Genomic DNA, 12,959 nt, shown 5'->3' on the forward strand with positions numbered 1-12,959 from the left:
ACCCTCTGTGTGAAAAACTTCCTCCTAATATCTAACCTAAACCTACCCAGTCTTAGTTTAAAACCATTCTTAGACATTCTTAGACACAAGGAAAAGCTTTTTTTCCTGGAGAGTGGTCAGGCACTGGAATGGCTGCCCAGGGAGGTGGTGGAGTCGCCGTCCTTGGAAGTGTTGAAGAGGCGTCTGGATGAGGAGCTGTGAGATATGGTGGTAGTGCTTGTGGTAGCAGTGGTGATGGGAGGACGTTTGGACTGGATGATCTTGTAGGTCCTTTCAAACCTTGTGATTCTATGATTCCCCCTTGTCCTATTACTTTTCAAAAGAATCAAAAGTACCTTGGTGTAAGTAACATCAAACTAATTATGTAAGTCTCAGAAGTTATATCTGTTAATGACGAGATACCTTATCGAGTTCACTTGCAGAATGTTTCCCTTACTTTTCAGCGTTGGAAAGATGTGCTTTTCTTCTTGGAATTTTCAAAGGCACACCTAGAAGCTGCCAGGCTCTCTTCTACCTGCATCGTGTACAGAGGCTCCATTTTTGGTTGAATAAAGCTAACCGAGTATTAAATAAGAGTGTTAAATAAAACATACAGCTTTTCACAGAGTCAGAGTTGTAGGGGTTGGAAAGGACCTCTGGAAATCAGAGAGTCCAGCCCCACATTTCCTACAGTGTATTCCACAGGAAATCACGCAGGCAGGTTTTGCATCTCTCCAGAGGAGGCTCTACAACCTCTCCGCCTTACTCAGCAGATACAATTCTTTTCTTATTATTGTTTAGGAAGCAACAAGAGATATAATACTGTTGAAATGAACTAAAACCTGTGATAACTTGACAATAATAAATAATTGACTTCCTTTGTTGTAAGTTAATTGAATTCCTTTGTTGTATACACATTGTGTCCAACACCCCAGTGTCCTGAGGGATAACAGGGATGGTTTTGTCTGCTATCATCTGTGGGTATTTTGTTTTGTCCTTCTTCACATTAACAGTCTTGAAGCCCTTGAGAACAAAAGATAGCAATAAGAACAATTTTTAAAATGTAAAAATTGTAATAAAAATAATAATAAATAATTTTACTGTGTTCTTTGATGTCTGTCAGAGGAACGGGATCAATCTAGATGCTCTTCCATTTCTTGGAAGTCCAAGATTTTTTCCGGTATAAGGGAAAAGTAGTGTCAACAGATAATTTTATCTGATGTGAAAGGAAATGAGAACAGAATTGAAGCTGGGGCCTGGATGGTAGACTGCAGCTTTAGTAACATAGGGAGAAGTAACACTGTTGTGTTCCCAGTCTTATTTGTGTGTATCACTATCGGAGGATCAGAGCAAGGGTGAGAGGCCCTCCTCCCATACCACCCAGGTTCCTGGAGGTACTCTTCAGCCTAGGGCTGAGTTTCTGTTTACTCTTCAGAGCCACCTTGCTCCATCCCTGCTATGGGATGAAGTGATAGCGATGGTGTGGGGATGTCACTACAGAAAGTGTGGCTTAAAAAAGGGGAAGGTTTTCTTTGAGACCAGATTGTAAAGTAGGAAAATCTGTTGCACAGTTCTTAGTCCTAACATGTCAGTCTTCTGTTGCTAGCTATATTTATTATCAGATATTATGGTAGAAGGGTAGGGAACCTGCATTAAGTTTTTTTGGAATGCCACGTTACGTGGGAAACAGAAAACAGAGATGATTAAGCACTGAAACAGAGGATCATTGAAGAGCTTTCTTCCACTCTAAAGAAAGGGTGGCATTCACAGATTTCTTCTTTCTTGGTTTGATTGCAGAAGTGAAGGACAGTAGAAATAGAGGTAGTGCTGCATCTAACCACCATCAAAGTCTCCTAAGACAAAGCAGAGCATTTCAAGCATTGCTGTTGTATAGGAACTTACGGGTGAATAATTTTGACAGAGGTGCTCAATTCAACCATGTTACCATTTGAGTTAGCAGGACTGCTCTCCCTTTATGCACTTGTTGGCCATTGCTGTTATCTTGGTCAAGTTTGGAGTAGCAAGACTTGTTATTGTTGGAAGTGAAGCAAAGTGGAGGCTGACAAGGGGAATGGAGAGTGATGAATTGCAGCTTGTGTTGCAGGAAACTGAAACAACACCAAAAGGGATAAGACTTTCCTAATGGCAATAGTTTTGAGCTGAAACTGTACCCGTGTACAGCAAACTGAGCCCGACATGGCAAAATTAAGGACATTTTCAAGCTTCTGCCAGTTTGTTCACAAAAGCAAAATTACTTTTATAGTCCTGAAAAGATGAGATGCTCTAGAAATGTGTCTGCCAAACTTTGGATCCTTTACCTTCTTGCAGTTAAAGAAAGTAAGCTTCAAAAGAAGCACTGAAGGAGCAGGGAGGAAGCTTGAGCTAGTGGCAAGATACGAGGGGATCAACAAGATTCCTTGTATCCTTTCTATCAGACATCTTTTTTTGTTGTTTGTTTGTTTGCTTTGCTCAGACGTATTCCTGTTCCTTCCACTGAAGAGATGATCATTCTCCAGATCACATTATCAGTCTGATTGTATGAATGACTTTTGTGTTGTTTCTGATGATAGAACACAGTTGTTCTTGCATATTTGTGTATCAGTCTTGAGACGTAGTATTTGGGCTTTGGAGTATTTACTGAGTTGTGGTTTCAAGTATTTTCTCAGGATATTGAATCCTGCAAATAATTACTTTTTATTAGACCAAATAAATTTTAATTGAATGTTTGCTCTTTTATATACAGTCTGTTCCATTTCAAAGTTCTAAAGGTTAGGCCTAGTTTTATTTTGATTAATAAAACATTGGCTTTATTTGTTGTCTGGCTTTAGGATTATATTTATTTTCTTATATTAATAAATAAGCATAGTTTTTCAATATGTGTATCTGATGATTAAAAAAATGTGTTTTCTCCCTTCCTCTTTTCAGATCTATCAAAGAACAGATTAACGGAGATTCCTACGGAGTTGTGCCATTTTGTGTCACTGGAAACACTGAATCTATACCACAACTGTATTAAAATTATACCAGATGCCATAGTGAACTTAAGAATGCTAACTTACTTAAATTTGAGGTAAGTTTGTTTACCACGTTTTCTGTTTAATTGCAAATGTGTCAGGAGTTTTTGTCTGCACTTTGTGTTCTTGGAACACATGACTACATTTTTCTTTTTACTGCAAACCGTAATGCAAAAAAGTCATTGCTTGTAGGTGCAGCTCTCTATATGAAGACGTTGTAAAGGCTAAAATGAAAAACTTAGTTATTTAAGGATGGACTAAGTAACATGCATCCTTTTCTTTCCCTTATTCTTTGAACAAATTGAGAATGCTAATTAAAACAGCGTGGTTGGATTCTTTTCATTCCCACTTAAAAATGAATTTTGTGAAGTTAGGTGTGCTTATTGTAGGGACAGAGGATCAATGCTTTCCTCAAGGGAGATGGACAGGAAAAGTGTGAATTTTATCACTAATATCCTCCTCTTGTGACAGATTTATAATTGCTACCTTTTTTAGGAAGAAGTGACAGAGAATTAGACACCTCTGTCTCTCTTCCAGGAAAACTGTTCATGAATACTAATCAATATTGAGAATGTCTATTGGTTAAAGTGCAACTGAATGTTTTTTTTGCTTTTGAGACAATATATGTCAGCACTTTTTCATCTGGGACGAGGCACAGAGGTTTATTTGCAGTTGAATATATGTAGAAACTGTAATAATGAGGATATAATAATATGGGATTTAAGAATGATGTTTGTGTGCCATGTAATTATAATTTTGGCTTTAAAAACTGAAACAAAATAATGTGTCCTGAGTACACAGAATCACAGAATCACTCAGGTTGGAAAAGACCTTAAAGATCATTGAGGCCAACCATGACCTAATCATACTACCCTACACATACTACCCTACTACATGTACACATCAAGAGTAGGACTTGTAAATTTGAAGTAGTGTTACAGTTAGATCTACATAAAGAAGTTAAGACCGGATGAAATCAAATTTGCATATAACATTTTCATAAATTTATGTGTTAGGATGAATTATCTCAGTGTAGTGATGGAACGTGAGTCATTGCAAACCCAGAATACCCAAAAGTTGCTATCAGATATCACATTAAGTTGGGCATTCTAAACAAATGGAAAATTTACAAGTTTTACTAACTAAAGATGTTTCCCTCAGCTTAAAACCTCCTGAAATAATTTTCGCTTCATTTGGATATGACCTTCCTCAATGCAAGTTGAACACAGCAAGCAATCTGTAGAAGAGAGATTGATTTTCTAGCCATGTTTCTTCCTGGCAAGAAAAAGGCAGCCAATCTAAAATGAATATTTTTGTGTCCCATACCGGGAAAGCCCAGGTATTAAACCGAGTTAGAAAGTAATGCCAAGAGATGAGTGGTATCCACGAAAGCACCAAAACTGTATATGAGTTTTATTTAAGGAAATTGTTTTTAAGCAATGTGCTTGGCAGAGGTGTCTCACTGGTGTTCAGGAAAGCCTGTGAGTGATTTGGAGCTGATCTTGTTTTGTTAGGCTTTAATTTGAATAAAGAAATATATGGCCTGATAAGTAATACCTTCTCTTAGAGATTAGGTCCTATATTCTCTTTGTTGGAGAATGCTTTTCCTCATACTCTCCTGTGTGTCCCAAAACACTGCTGATGAAAAACGTAATGGAAAGCACCCTATGAATGTCTTATTTTTGTTGTATGACTTAATCAGCTTCTGGGAGTAATCATCTGAAACATTTTCCCATGAAGTTAAAATAAATCATTTTTAGTATCACAGAATCATAGAAGTGCAGGGGTTGGAAGGGACCTCCAGAAATCATAGAGTCTGACCCTCCTGCTAAAGCAAGTACCCTACAGTAGGTCACACAGGTAGGCATCCATACAGTTCTTGAATATCTCCATTGAAGGAGGCTCTACAATCTCTCTGGGCAACTTGTTCCAGTGCTCTGTCACCTTTACCATGAAGAAGTTCTTTTGCACCATAATATAGAACTGTCTTGTAGTGTAAGATTGTTGCAAGCTACCCTTTTTTTGTTTGTTAGTTTTTTCAAACGATGAAGGAAAATATTTTGAAGTATGTGATCTATAGGTTACAGGACTGGGAAATAGGTGTTTTTACTTGTTCTTTTAACACTTAAATGTGTTTAGTGAGATATTAAAAATCTACATTTTTCTTGTTCTTTGGTTTTCACATTATCAAGATGAAAAATAAAGTTGTTCCCAATAGAGTGAAATGTTTGTTAGGTAGTCAGAATACAGTGATATTAATAGCAATTTTTATGAATTGATGCTAAATTGAATTGTTGCCTGGCTGCCTTCTATCAAATTAGGAGAGGGATAATGTTATGGCTTATATTCATTAACCACTGAACAGGAAGCAGATCAGGAGCAAAAAGGATGCATTTAAAAAGAGTATATTTTTTTTCTTCTGGACTTTGTTTCCTTACAGAAATGTTCACCACTCAGTTTGGGTTTTCTGTGAGGTTGGAGGAATAGCAACAAGTACAAAGTGATCTTCAACTATAAATGTACTAAAAAAGGAATTAGGAAAATAAGCAGTTAATCTGGAATTCTTTTTTGTTCATTTTCAGGTTAACCAGAAGCCCTATAGAGTAGACTGTAGTGAAAACATAGGAATATTGAAATACCTGCTAACTACTGCCTCAGTGGAGTTTTTGGTGTTCGTTGGGAGGGGAAATGGCTATTGTAGATGAAAATCACTTTTAAATTGTTGTTGAAGTGATATATTTTTTTTTCCAGAGTGGTAATTCTCCACAATACTGTTTAGTCAGTAATTGCAGGTATTTTTGATTTACAAATGTTTTCCTAAAGATTGCAATTCCAAAGCTTGTATGTTATCTGCAGGAAATCTGACCCATCAGAACGTAGGAGTTATACAACTAGAACTTCATGCATGTGTGCAGTAGAATGTCATTGGTGTTCTTAACGGTAGTTTTCTTTCTTTGTTTTGTTGCAGTCGAAATCAACTTTCTTCTTTGCCAGCTTGCCTGTGCGGTCTTCCTCTAAAAGTCTTAATTGCAAGTAACAATAAGCTAGGTTCCCTTCCAGAAGAGATAGGTCAGCTAAAGCAGTTAATGGAACTGGTATGTTACTAATTTTGCTATTTTGTTTTTATTTGTTAACCAGAATCAATGAAATACTCTTTGCAAAGATGTTGGAACAAATGCCTCGTACTACAATGCCAGTTTTTGACTTCTGAATTGTATTGAGTAGTAACAGTAATTCTCTTTTTTTGCTCTTCAGAACCATTCTAAGCAACATTGCTGCCTTTGTTCATTCAAAACTCAGCTTCTATGTTTAATTTCTTCACCTGTTGTACTGAGTACATGCTCTGGCACCTTGTTTTGCTGTGTTTCTGGTTCTGGCATCAGGTTCTGCAAAGCTGTACTGTCATCCAATACCACCTCTCTTCTCTTCTCCCAGTGCTGTCTGCTTACCACACTGCATTCTGCTAATGAAACTGATCTTAGCAGTTTGTTTGCATTTTGTTTCACTATTTTTGTCATGCAACTTTGCTCAAACATCTGTCTAAACAGATTTACAGACTATATCCCTCTTGGTTTTTCGAAGCTGACTGGATGACTACTATTTCTGCATTCAGTAGTATTGCATCCATAATACATTGTCTAACAAATGAGAATCAGAAAGTGCAGAAATTATTTGGTACTTAACTTAAACTTTATTTAGTTATATATGGTTTCTAAAATTATGTATATGAAATTATGTATATGAGTGCTTCCCTTTCCTCCTCCTTTATCTACATCTTTTTATGTTGTATGCTTCCTGAACTCTCTCTGGCACATGTGTAATGCCTTGTGATTGTTTCTGTTCACCTTGACCTCTCAGTTGGCAAACAAACAATTTTCTGAAGCTGCCAGTTTATGCAGAGCAAAACAATGAAATGTGAACTTTCTCCCAGCTGCTGACATCACCATTGGCTGCATTTATCTTGTGCATCTTGTTGCTGTCAGAAATTACCTGCTTATCATATTGGCATTTTTATAATAATAATTTCTCCACTGAATTCTGCTGAGCTAACCTTGCTTTAGGAGCCAGTGCTGGTACTGAGCCCTCATATATGAAGCAACAACTATCAGGCTTTCTCCTTTCTTCCATTTTTCCTGTACAACACTTTGTGGTATCAGGCTTATACTATTTATTGTAATGAATCTGGTTTGAGGGGGGAAACAGTTACCTTTTATACCCGAGTTAAACACTACCAGTTTTGTTCTATTACTGATCACTGATTTTTAGTAAGTATTAATAATTTATTTAGCAGCTTGAAGTACTTTTCTTAAGGGATTTAATCAGGTTACTGAAATTGTTTTGATTGAATTACCTTCAAAAACATGTCAGATTGTAGCATTGTTTCTATTGTGCTTAAAATAGGTTCAGTAAGAGATTATAAGTCCGGTCTTATTTATGGCTGAGCAGTACTAAACACATCCTAACTTAGGGGATAGAATGACTGGACAGAACTGTTAAACTGAAGGAGTGAGTAACAATTCTTGTTAGATTAGATGTGCTTCTGTTCAGATGCCCTCATTACTTAGGTTCTACCATGAGTACTTTGAACATTTCCAATGAAATAGGTTGCATTATTATGACTAAACTGTGATGAAGCACTGAATTGAGAGCCGTATCTGGATAGTTATGCATCATGCAGCTTAGATAATAAGGTGATTGTTATTCTAGAACTAATAGAGGGGAAAAAAAAAGATTAGATCATGCTGCAGTTGTTGTTGCATGAAACGTTCAGCTGTGTGAGAGCAATGCCAGCCTGAATAGCATGCAGGTGACACTACCAGGCATCTCTTTGGCAGGGCATGCTCTTGTTTTGGGACACACACAGTACTGATGCTGGCCTGGCCCAAGGGATCAGTCCTGAGAGGAGGCAGACACCAACTGCCTGCATTCGGTTCTTGGTTTACCAGCGCTTTGGCAAGCATCAGATTTTCAGTGTTTTACAGTTTTTCCTAGGCTGCTTGCAGTAAGTCTGAATATACATAGCAAATGGATTTTCTTTTTAATCTAACTTTTGAAACAGGTTTTACTTCTGTGGTCACTCTAGAAAGGTAGCAGCAGTTATGCTGCAGGTTAGGTCAGGTCTTCCCAATTAATAGTTTTCTTCCTTCTCTTCTTTTTTTATTACATTTTTATATTTAGAAACATTTTGTAGCTGTGACATTGAATGACTGGTACATTAATTAATTTTTACATTTTCTTTTAAATTGTAGGGTAGGGTTCTTCTGTGTAGTCCGATAGCTGTCTTAAAGGCAGTGAGCTGCATGCCACAGAAGTTGCTGTTACATTTTAGGGAGCCTTACTTTTCTCTAATTGTGAGAAATTATCCATGTTGTCATGCCAGGAAATAACCAATTAGGACATAATGATGTTAATGCAAGAAGTCTGACCTTCAGCAAAGACTAGCCCTGTAACCTGAGTAGTAGTTTGATTTCAACTGTCTCTGGATGCCCATCAAGTGAAATTCCAAACTGCTGATTGCCACATTTCTCCAAAAATGTAATTGGCTTGAAAAACACAGGCATTTGACTTTGGCAATAATGAAAGCAATACTATCAAAGTAATTCCAAAGTTTAAGGTAAACACAGTCACATATATACACATGAAGTATGGTAAGTATAAATGGAAAGAATATAATAGGTCTCTCTATTTATGCATAGTAGTAAAAAAAAAATAATATCTGAAGTTGGATTAGTAGGATACAACTGACTGTAGAGCTCTGGTGAATACTGACATGCTGTCATAAGAGATTAGTCTTTTTGTGGATGTTTTGAAGCTATGCACTGTCAGACATCCCTTTTGCACTTCCTTTAAAACTCTCTTTCCCTTACTTGTTCTGATGTGCATGTAAGTGTACTTGATGTAGAGTTTCTCTACCACAAGGTGACTTTCAATTTCAATTTTTTGCTCTAAAGATGAGTATCTAATTATAAACTCATTTAAAGTTTGTAAATTGAAAATAGGACAGTAAAGCTTTAAAAATAAATGATCTGGGAACATTGCAATTAACAGCACCATAGTTTGGGTAAAAGAAGCACTCGTTAACTGGTGTTTTTAATTTCCTTGTCTTAAAGCTAAAATTCCCTGACTCTGTTTTGACAAGAGAAGGAAATTTTGGCAACAGTGAGATAATGAGAAGAAACACATCTGATAAAAAGAATGTCATTGCCAGATCAGATCTTGCTATTACTGTTGTTTTCCATTAACTAATTTTTAGAATTGAAGGTACAGAGTTAATGCAATGCTTTTCACTAGTATTAAAGCAGCTATCTTCAAGGAGATGACTTGGAAGTCTGACTGACTTAGAGGCATTCTGGAGTTGAAGAGCTCCCATGTGCTGTACAAATCCATCGTCTGAAACAATCAAGAATGGGCATGAACCCTCTGAAATGGGTATATAAGGATTTTACCCTTAATCTGTTGGCGAAAATTTGGCATTACCCCACTTGGCTCTCATGTGGTGGAGAGCTTTTTCTATTTTCTATTCAGAAAGTGACGTGACTGAAACTGACAGATTGCCTGGCATTTAGCCACAGGTTTCAATGCCCTTCTGATTTCATACTGAGTTTAGACAGTTTGGCAGTAAAAGTGATAGCTAATACATGATAACTATCTTGTTTTAGACTGACTTAATCCAACAAGTTGATTTTTTTTTTTTTAGAACGAATTCATGGCAGTTTTTTGTGATAACTCAATAGCGATAATATCATAAAAATATCATACTTCACAGTAATGCTGGTGTATAGGAAATGCTTCCTTAAAATAATGCTCACTTGTTCATTCAACACTTTAAGCTTAGCTCAACTTTACAGCGGTTATTCCTTTGGAAATGCTAAAATGAACGTTGGTTCCAAGACTCTTAAACCAGCTGAATATAGCCCTCAAAATCAGACCTGCTTAGAACCTGTCTAGGCATGTAAGAATGAGCTGTTACAGTAATATATTAAATACCTTGTAATTACAAGCGAGGCCTGCACTATTTTAGTGTAGCCTGCTATTTGATTGAATACATGCCTTCTCTGAACATTATTATAGAAGGATATTGCTGTTTTCTATTTTTTTTTAATTTTGCTTTAATATTTTCTCTATAAGAATCTTTTTAAAACTCACATTCACACAGTAACAGTTATATACATCATCCAAACAGATTTTAGTTTATATAATCATGTTGCTGAAATACTTATATGAGCAAAGAGGTAGAACGTGTTAAACAAATTGTTCTGAATGTTTGTACAGAATTAACTTTCAAAATTAACTTCTAAATAAATATTTGCTCTGGGTTGTGAATAACGTGTAAATATTTTCTCACATGTCTCACTCTGCCCACTGAAGGCAGGCTGCTGATAGTTGTGTTTTCAGTTTAATAAAATGTTACTCTGTTAATAACATATTAGCTACAATTTCTCACTTTAGAGACAAAAGTTCATTATTTCTGTTTCTTTTGCTGTAGGATGTCAGCTGCAATGAAATCACAACTTTGCCACAACAGATAGGCCTGCTGAAATCTTTAAAAGAACTGAATGTCAGAAGAAATTACCTCGAAGTTTTACCCCAAGGTATGAGTTATGAAAAGATCTATAGTAGAGGCATTAGGATTTTTGGTATTTTGAAAGTCTTTAATCATGTGAGTAAGTAATAATAGAAAATAACTACCTTGTGTTGAAATGTTTTCTATTTGAGTTCACTGTGTGTATGGAGACAATAATGTTGAAGACTTCAATTAATTATCTTTATGATTCTAGGTATCTTAAGCTGCACAGATGCTTTCCTGTGAATGCAGATAACTGTCAGCTGCTTCAAAGTGTTTTAAAATCTGTTGTCACTGGTGTTTCATTAACATTCTTTCCCTCTATTCTATATAGGAAAGCAAAAAATTCCTGTCAGAATTTGTATTTTTTAGAAGTGGGAGGAGGAAAGAGGATATTATGTCCTGTATTTTATTATATGAGGGATAATACTCCTTTTTCTTTTCTGATGACACAAACAAAAAAAGTTGAGTTAGAAATATTATTTTATGACAAAAAGTCAGTACAGATATAATACCTTTTGTCTTTTCTATTGTTTTTAGAGCTAGTACAGCTTCCCTTGGTGAAGTTCGACTTTTCCTGCAATAAAGTGCTTGTGATTCCCATTTGTTTTAGAAAGATGGCACAGTTACAAGTACTGCTGCTTGAGAACAATCCTTTGCAATCTCCACCAGCACAAGTAAGTAACATCTGTCATTTAAATTGTGCCTTAAGATTAGGTGGATGATAACTTAGTCTATAAAATGTCATCTTCTGCAATTGCAGGTGTCTGAATTCGAGTAATGACAGACATTAGTTGTGGATATATAAACAAGACAAAGTGTCCTATATTCTGTGCATCTGTACGCTACTTGAACCAATGCTGTTTTGGAAGATTACCACTGTTAGCTACCTATTTATTTTGTTGCTCCTATCTCCGTCTGAAACTTAATGTGTGTATCATTTTGAAAAAGAAGGTTGTTGGGAAGCTTTCTTGATAAATCATGGAATCGTAGAGTATCACAGGTTGGAAGGGATCCACAAGGTCTAATTACTGTCTCCATGCAGGACCACCAAAAATTCAAACCTGAGAGCATTTACAGTCAGTACTTGAACTCTGGCAGATTGGATCATGCCCTCTGCCTTGGGAAGCCAATGCCCAACCCGCCCTCTGGTGAAGAACATTTTCCTGATATCCAGCGTGAGCATCCTCTGATACCACTGTCACCAGAGAGAAGATATTAGCTCCTGCCCTTCCCTTTCCCTCATGAGGAAGCTGTAGGCTTCCATGAGGCCTCTATTCAGTCCCTCTTCTCTAAGCTGAACAAACCATAGGACTTCAGCAGCTTCTCATAGGTCTTCCCCTCTAAACCCTTCACCATCTTCATAGCCCTCCTTTGAGCACTTTCTAACAGTGTTATGTTCTTCTTTTGTTGTGCCCTAAATTGTACACAGGACTTGAAGTGAGGCTGCATGAACAGGGAACAGAGTGGTACGGTCCCTTCCATCCCCTGCCCAGCAGTCCATGACATGGTTGGCTCTTTTGGTTGCCAGTGCACACTGCTGACTCTGGTTTCCAACAACCAGAACCTCAAGATCCCTTTTTGTGGGACTGCCCTCCAACTTCTTGTTTCCCATTCTGTATACATATCCAGGCTGCCCTGTCCCAGATATAGAATTGCTCTTGTTAAATTTCATGTAGTTGGTGATTGCCCAGCCCAGTTTATGAAGATCTCTCTGGGTGGCCTCTTTGTCCTTGAAGGAGAACAAATTTCATTGGGCCCTGAAGACCAGCTGAAGCAGCAAATCCTGCACACGTTCAGAGCTGCCTGGGATTTTGTTTCCCTGGTCATGGTCTTCCAACTCAGGGTTCTGGGTTAATAAAAGCCCATTTCTAGAAAGTTTTTTGCTATTATTTACCACATATGATATATGCATGTTCTCGCAGCCTAGAACATAATTTACATGATTTTTTTTTACTCTATGTATGACAATAAATTTACAGTAGAAGGAAATTAAGATCCTGTTATGAACGTAGATCACGCTGAGAAATGATCATAAATGGAACTTCTGTTTGCTGCTTAAGGACAGCTTTGTTGACTTACTGGACCCTAGATTCAAAGTTATCTAGTATACTTGTTTTAGATTAGCAGCTGCTGAAGTATTTGAGAGTTTTTATTACATTAGAGAAGCTCCTTTCTTTAACTAACCATGGTGATGCAATTACTAAGCTCAAAACATAGAATCATAGAGTTGCTCAGGTAGAAAAAGACTTTAAGGATCATCGAGTCCAACCACAACCTAATCATACTACCCTAACTCAAACAGCCCTCCGCTAAATTGTGTCCCTGAGCACCACATCCAAACACATCTAGGGATGGTGAGTCAACCTCCTCCTTGGTGAGCCTGTTCCAGTGCTTAATAG

General features: G+C 37.0%; 1 protein-coding gene across 1 annotated transcript in view; it reads left to right on the top strand.

The window, feature by feature from the left end:
- Window positions 1-2,894: 2,894 nt before the first annotated feature.
- The window catches only part of LOC100547664 (leucine-rich repeat and calponin homology domain-containing protein 1), a gene marked incomplete at its 5' end in the record, with an annotated part of 31,182 nt that continues 21,117 nt past the window's right edge, over window positions 2,895-12,959 (top strand). The window contains 4 exons of the mRNA XM_010728861.2: window positions 2,895-3,049; window positions 5,962-6,088; window positions 10,480-10,585; window positions 11,098-11,234. Of these exons, the coding sequence (XP_010727163.1) occupies window positions 2,895-3,049; window positions 5,962-6,088; window positions 10,480-10,585; window positions 11,098-11,234 (525 nt within the window). The remainder of the gene's footprint in view (window positions 3,050-5,961; window positions 6,089-10,479; window positions 10,586-11,097; window positions 11,235-12,959) is intronic.

This window comes from Meleagris gallopavo, chromosome 1, assembly GCF_000146605.3.
Source record: "Meleagris gallopavo isolate NT-WF06-2002-E0010 breed Aviagen turkey brand Nicholas breeding stock chromosome 1, Turkey_5.1, whole genome shotgun sequence".
Lineage (NCBI taxonomy): Eukaryota > Metazoa > Chordata > Aves > Galliformes > Phasianidae > Meleagris > Meleagris gallopavo.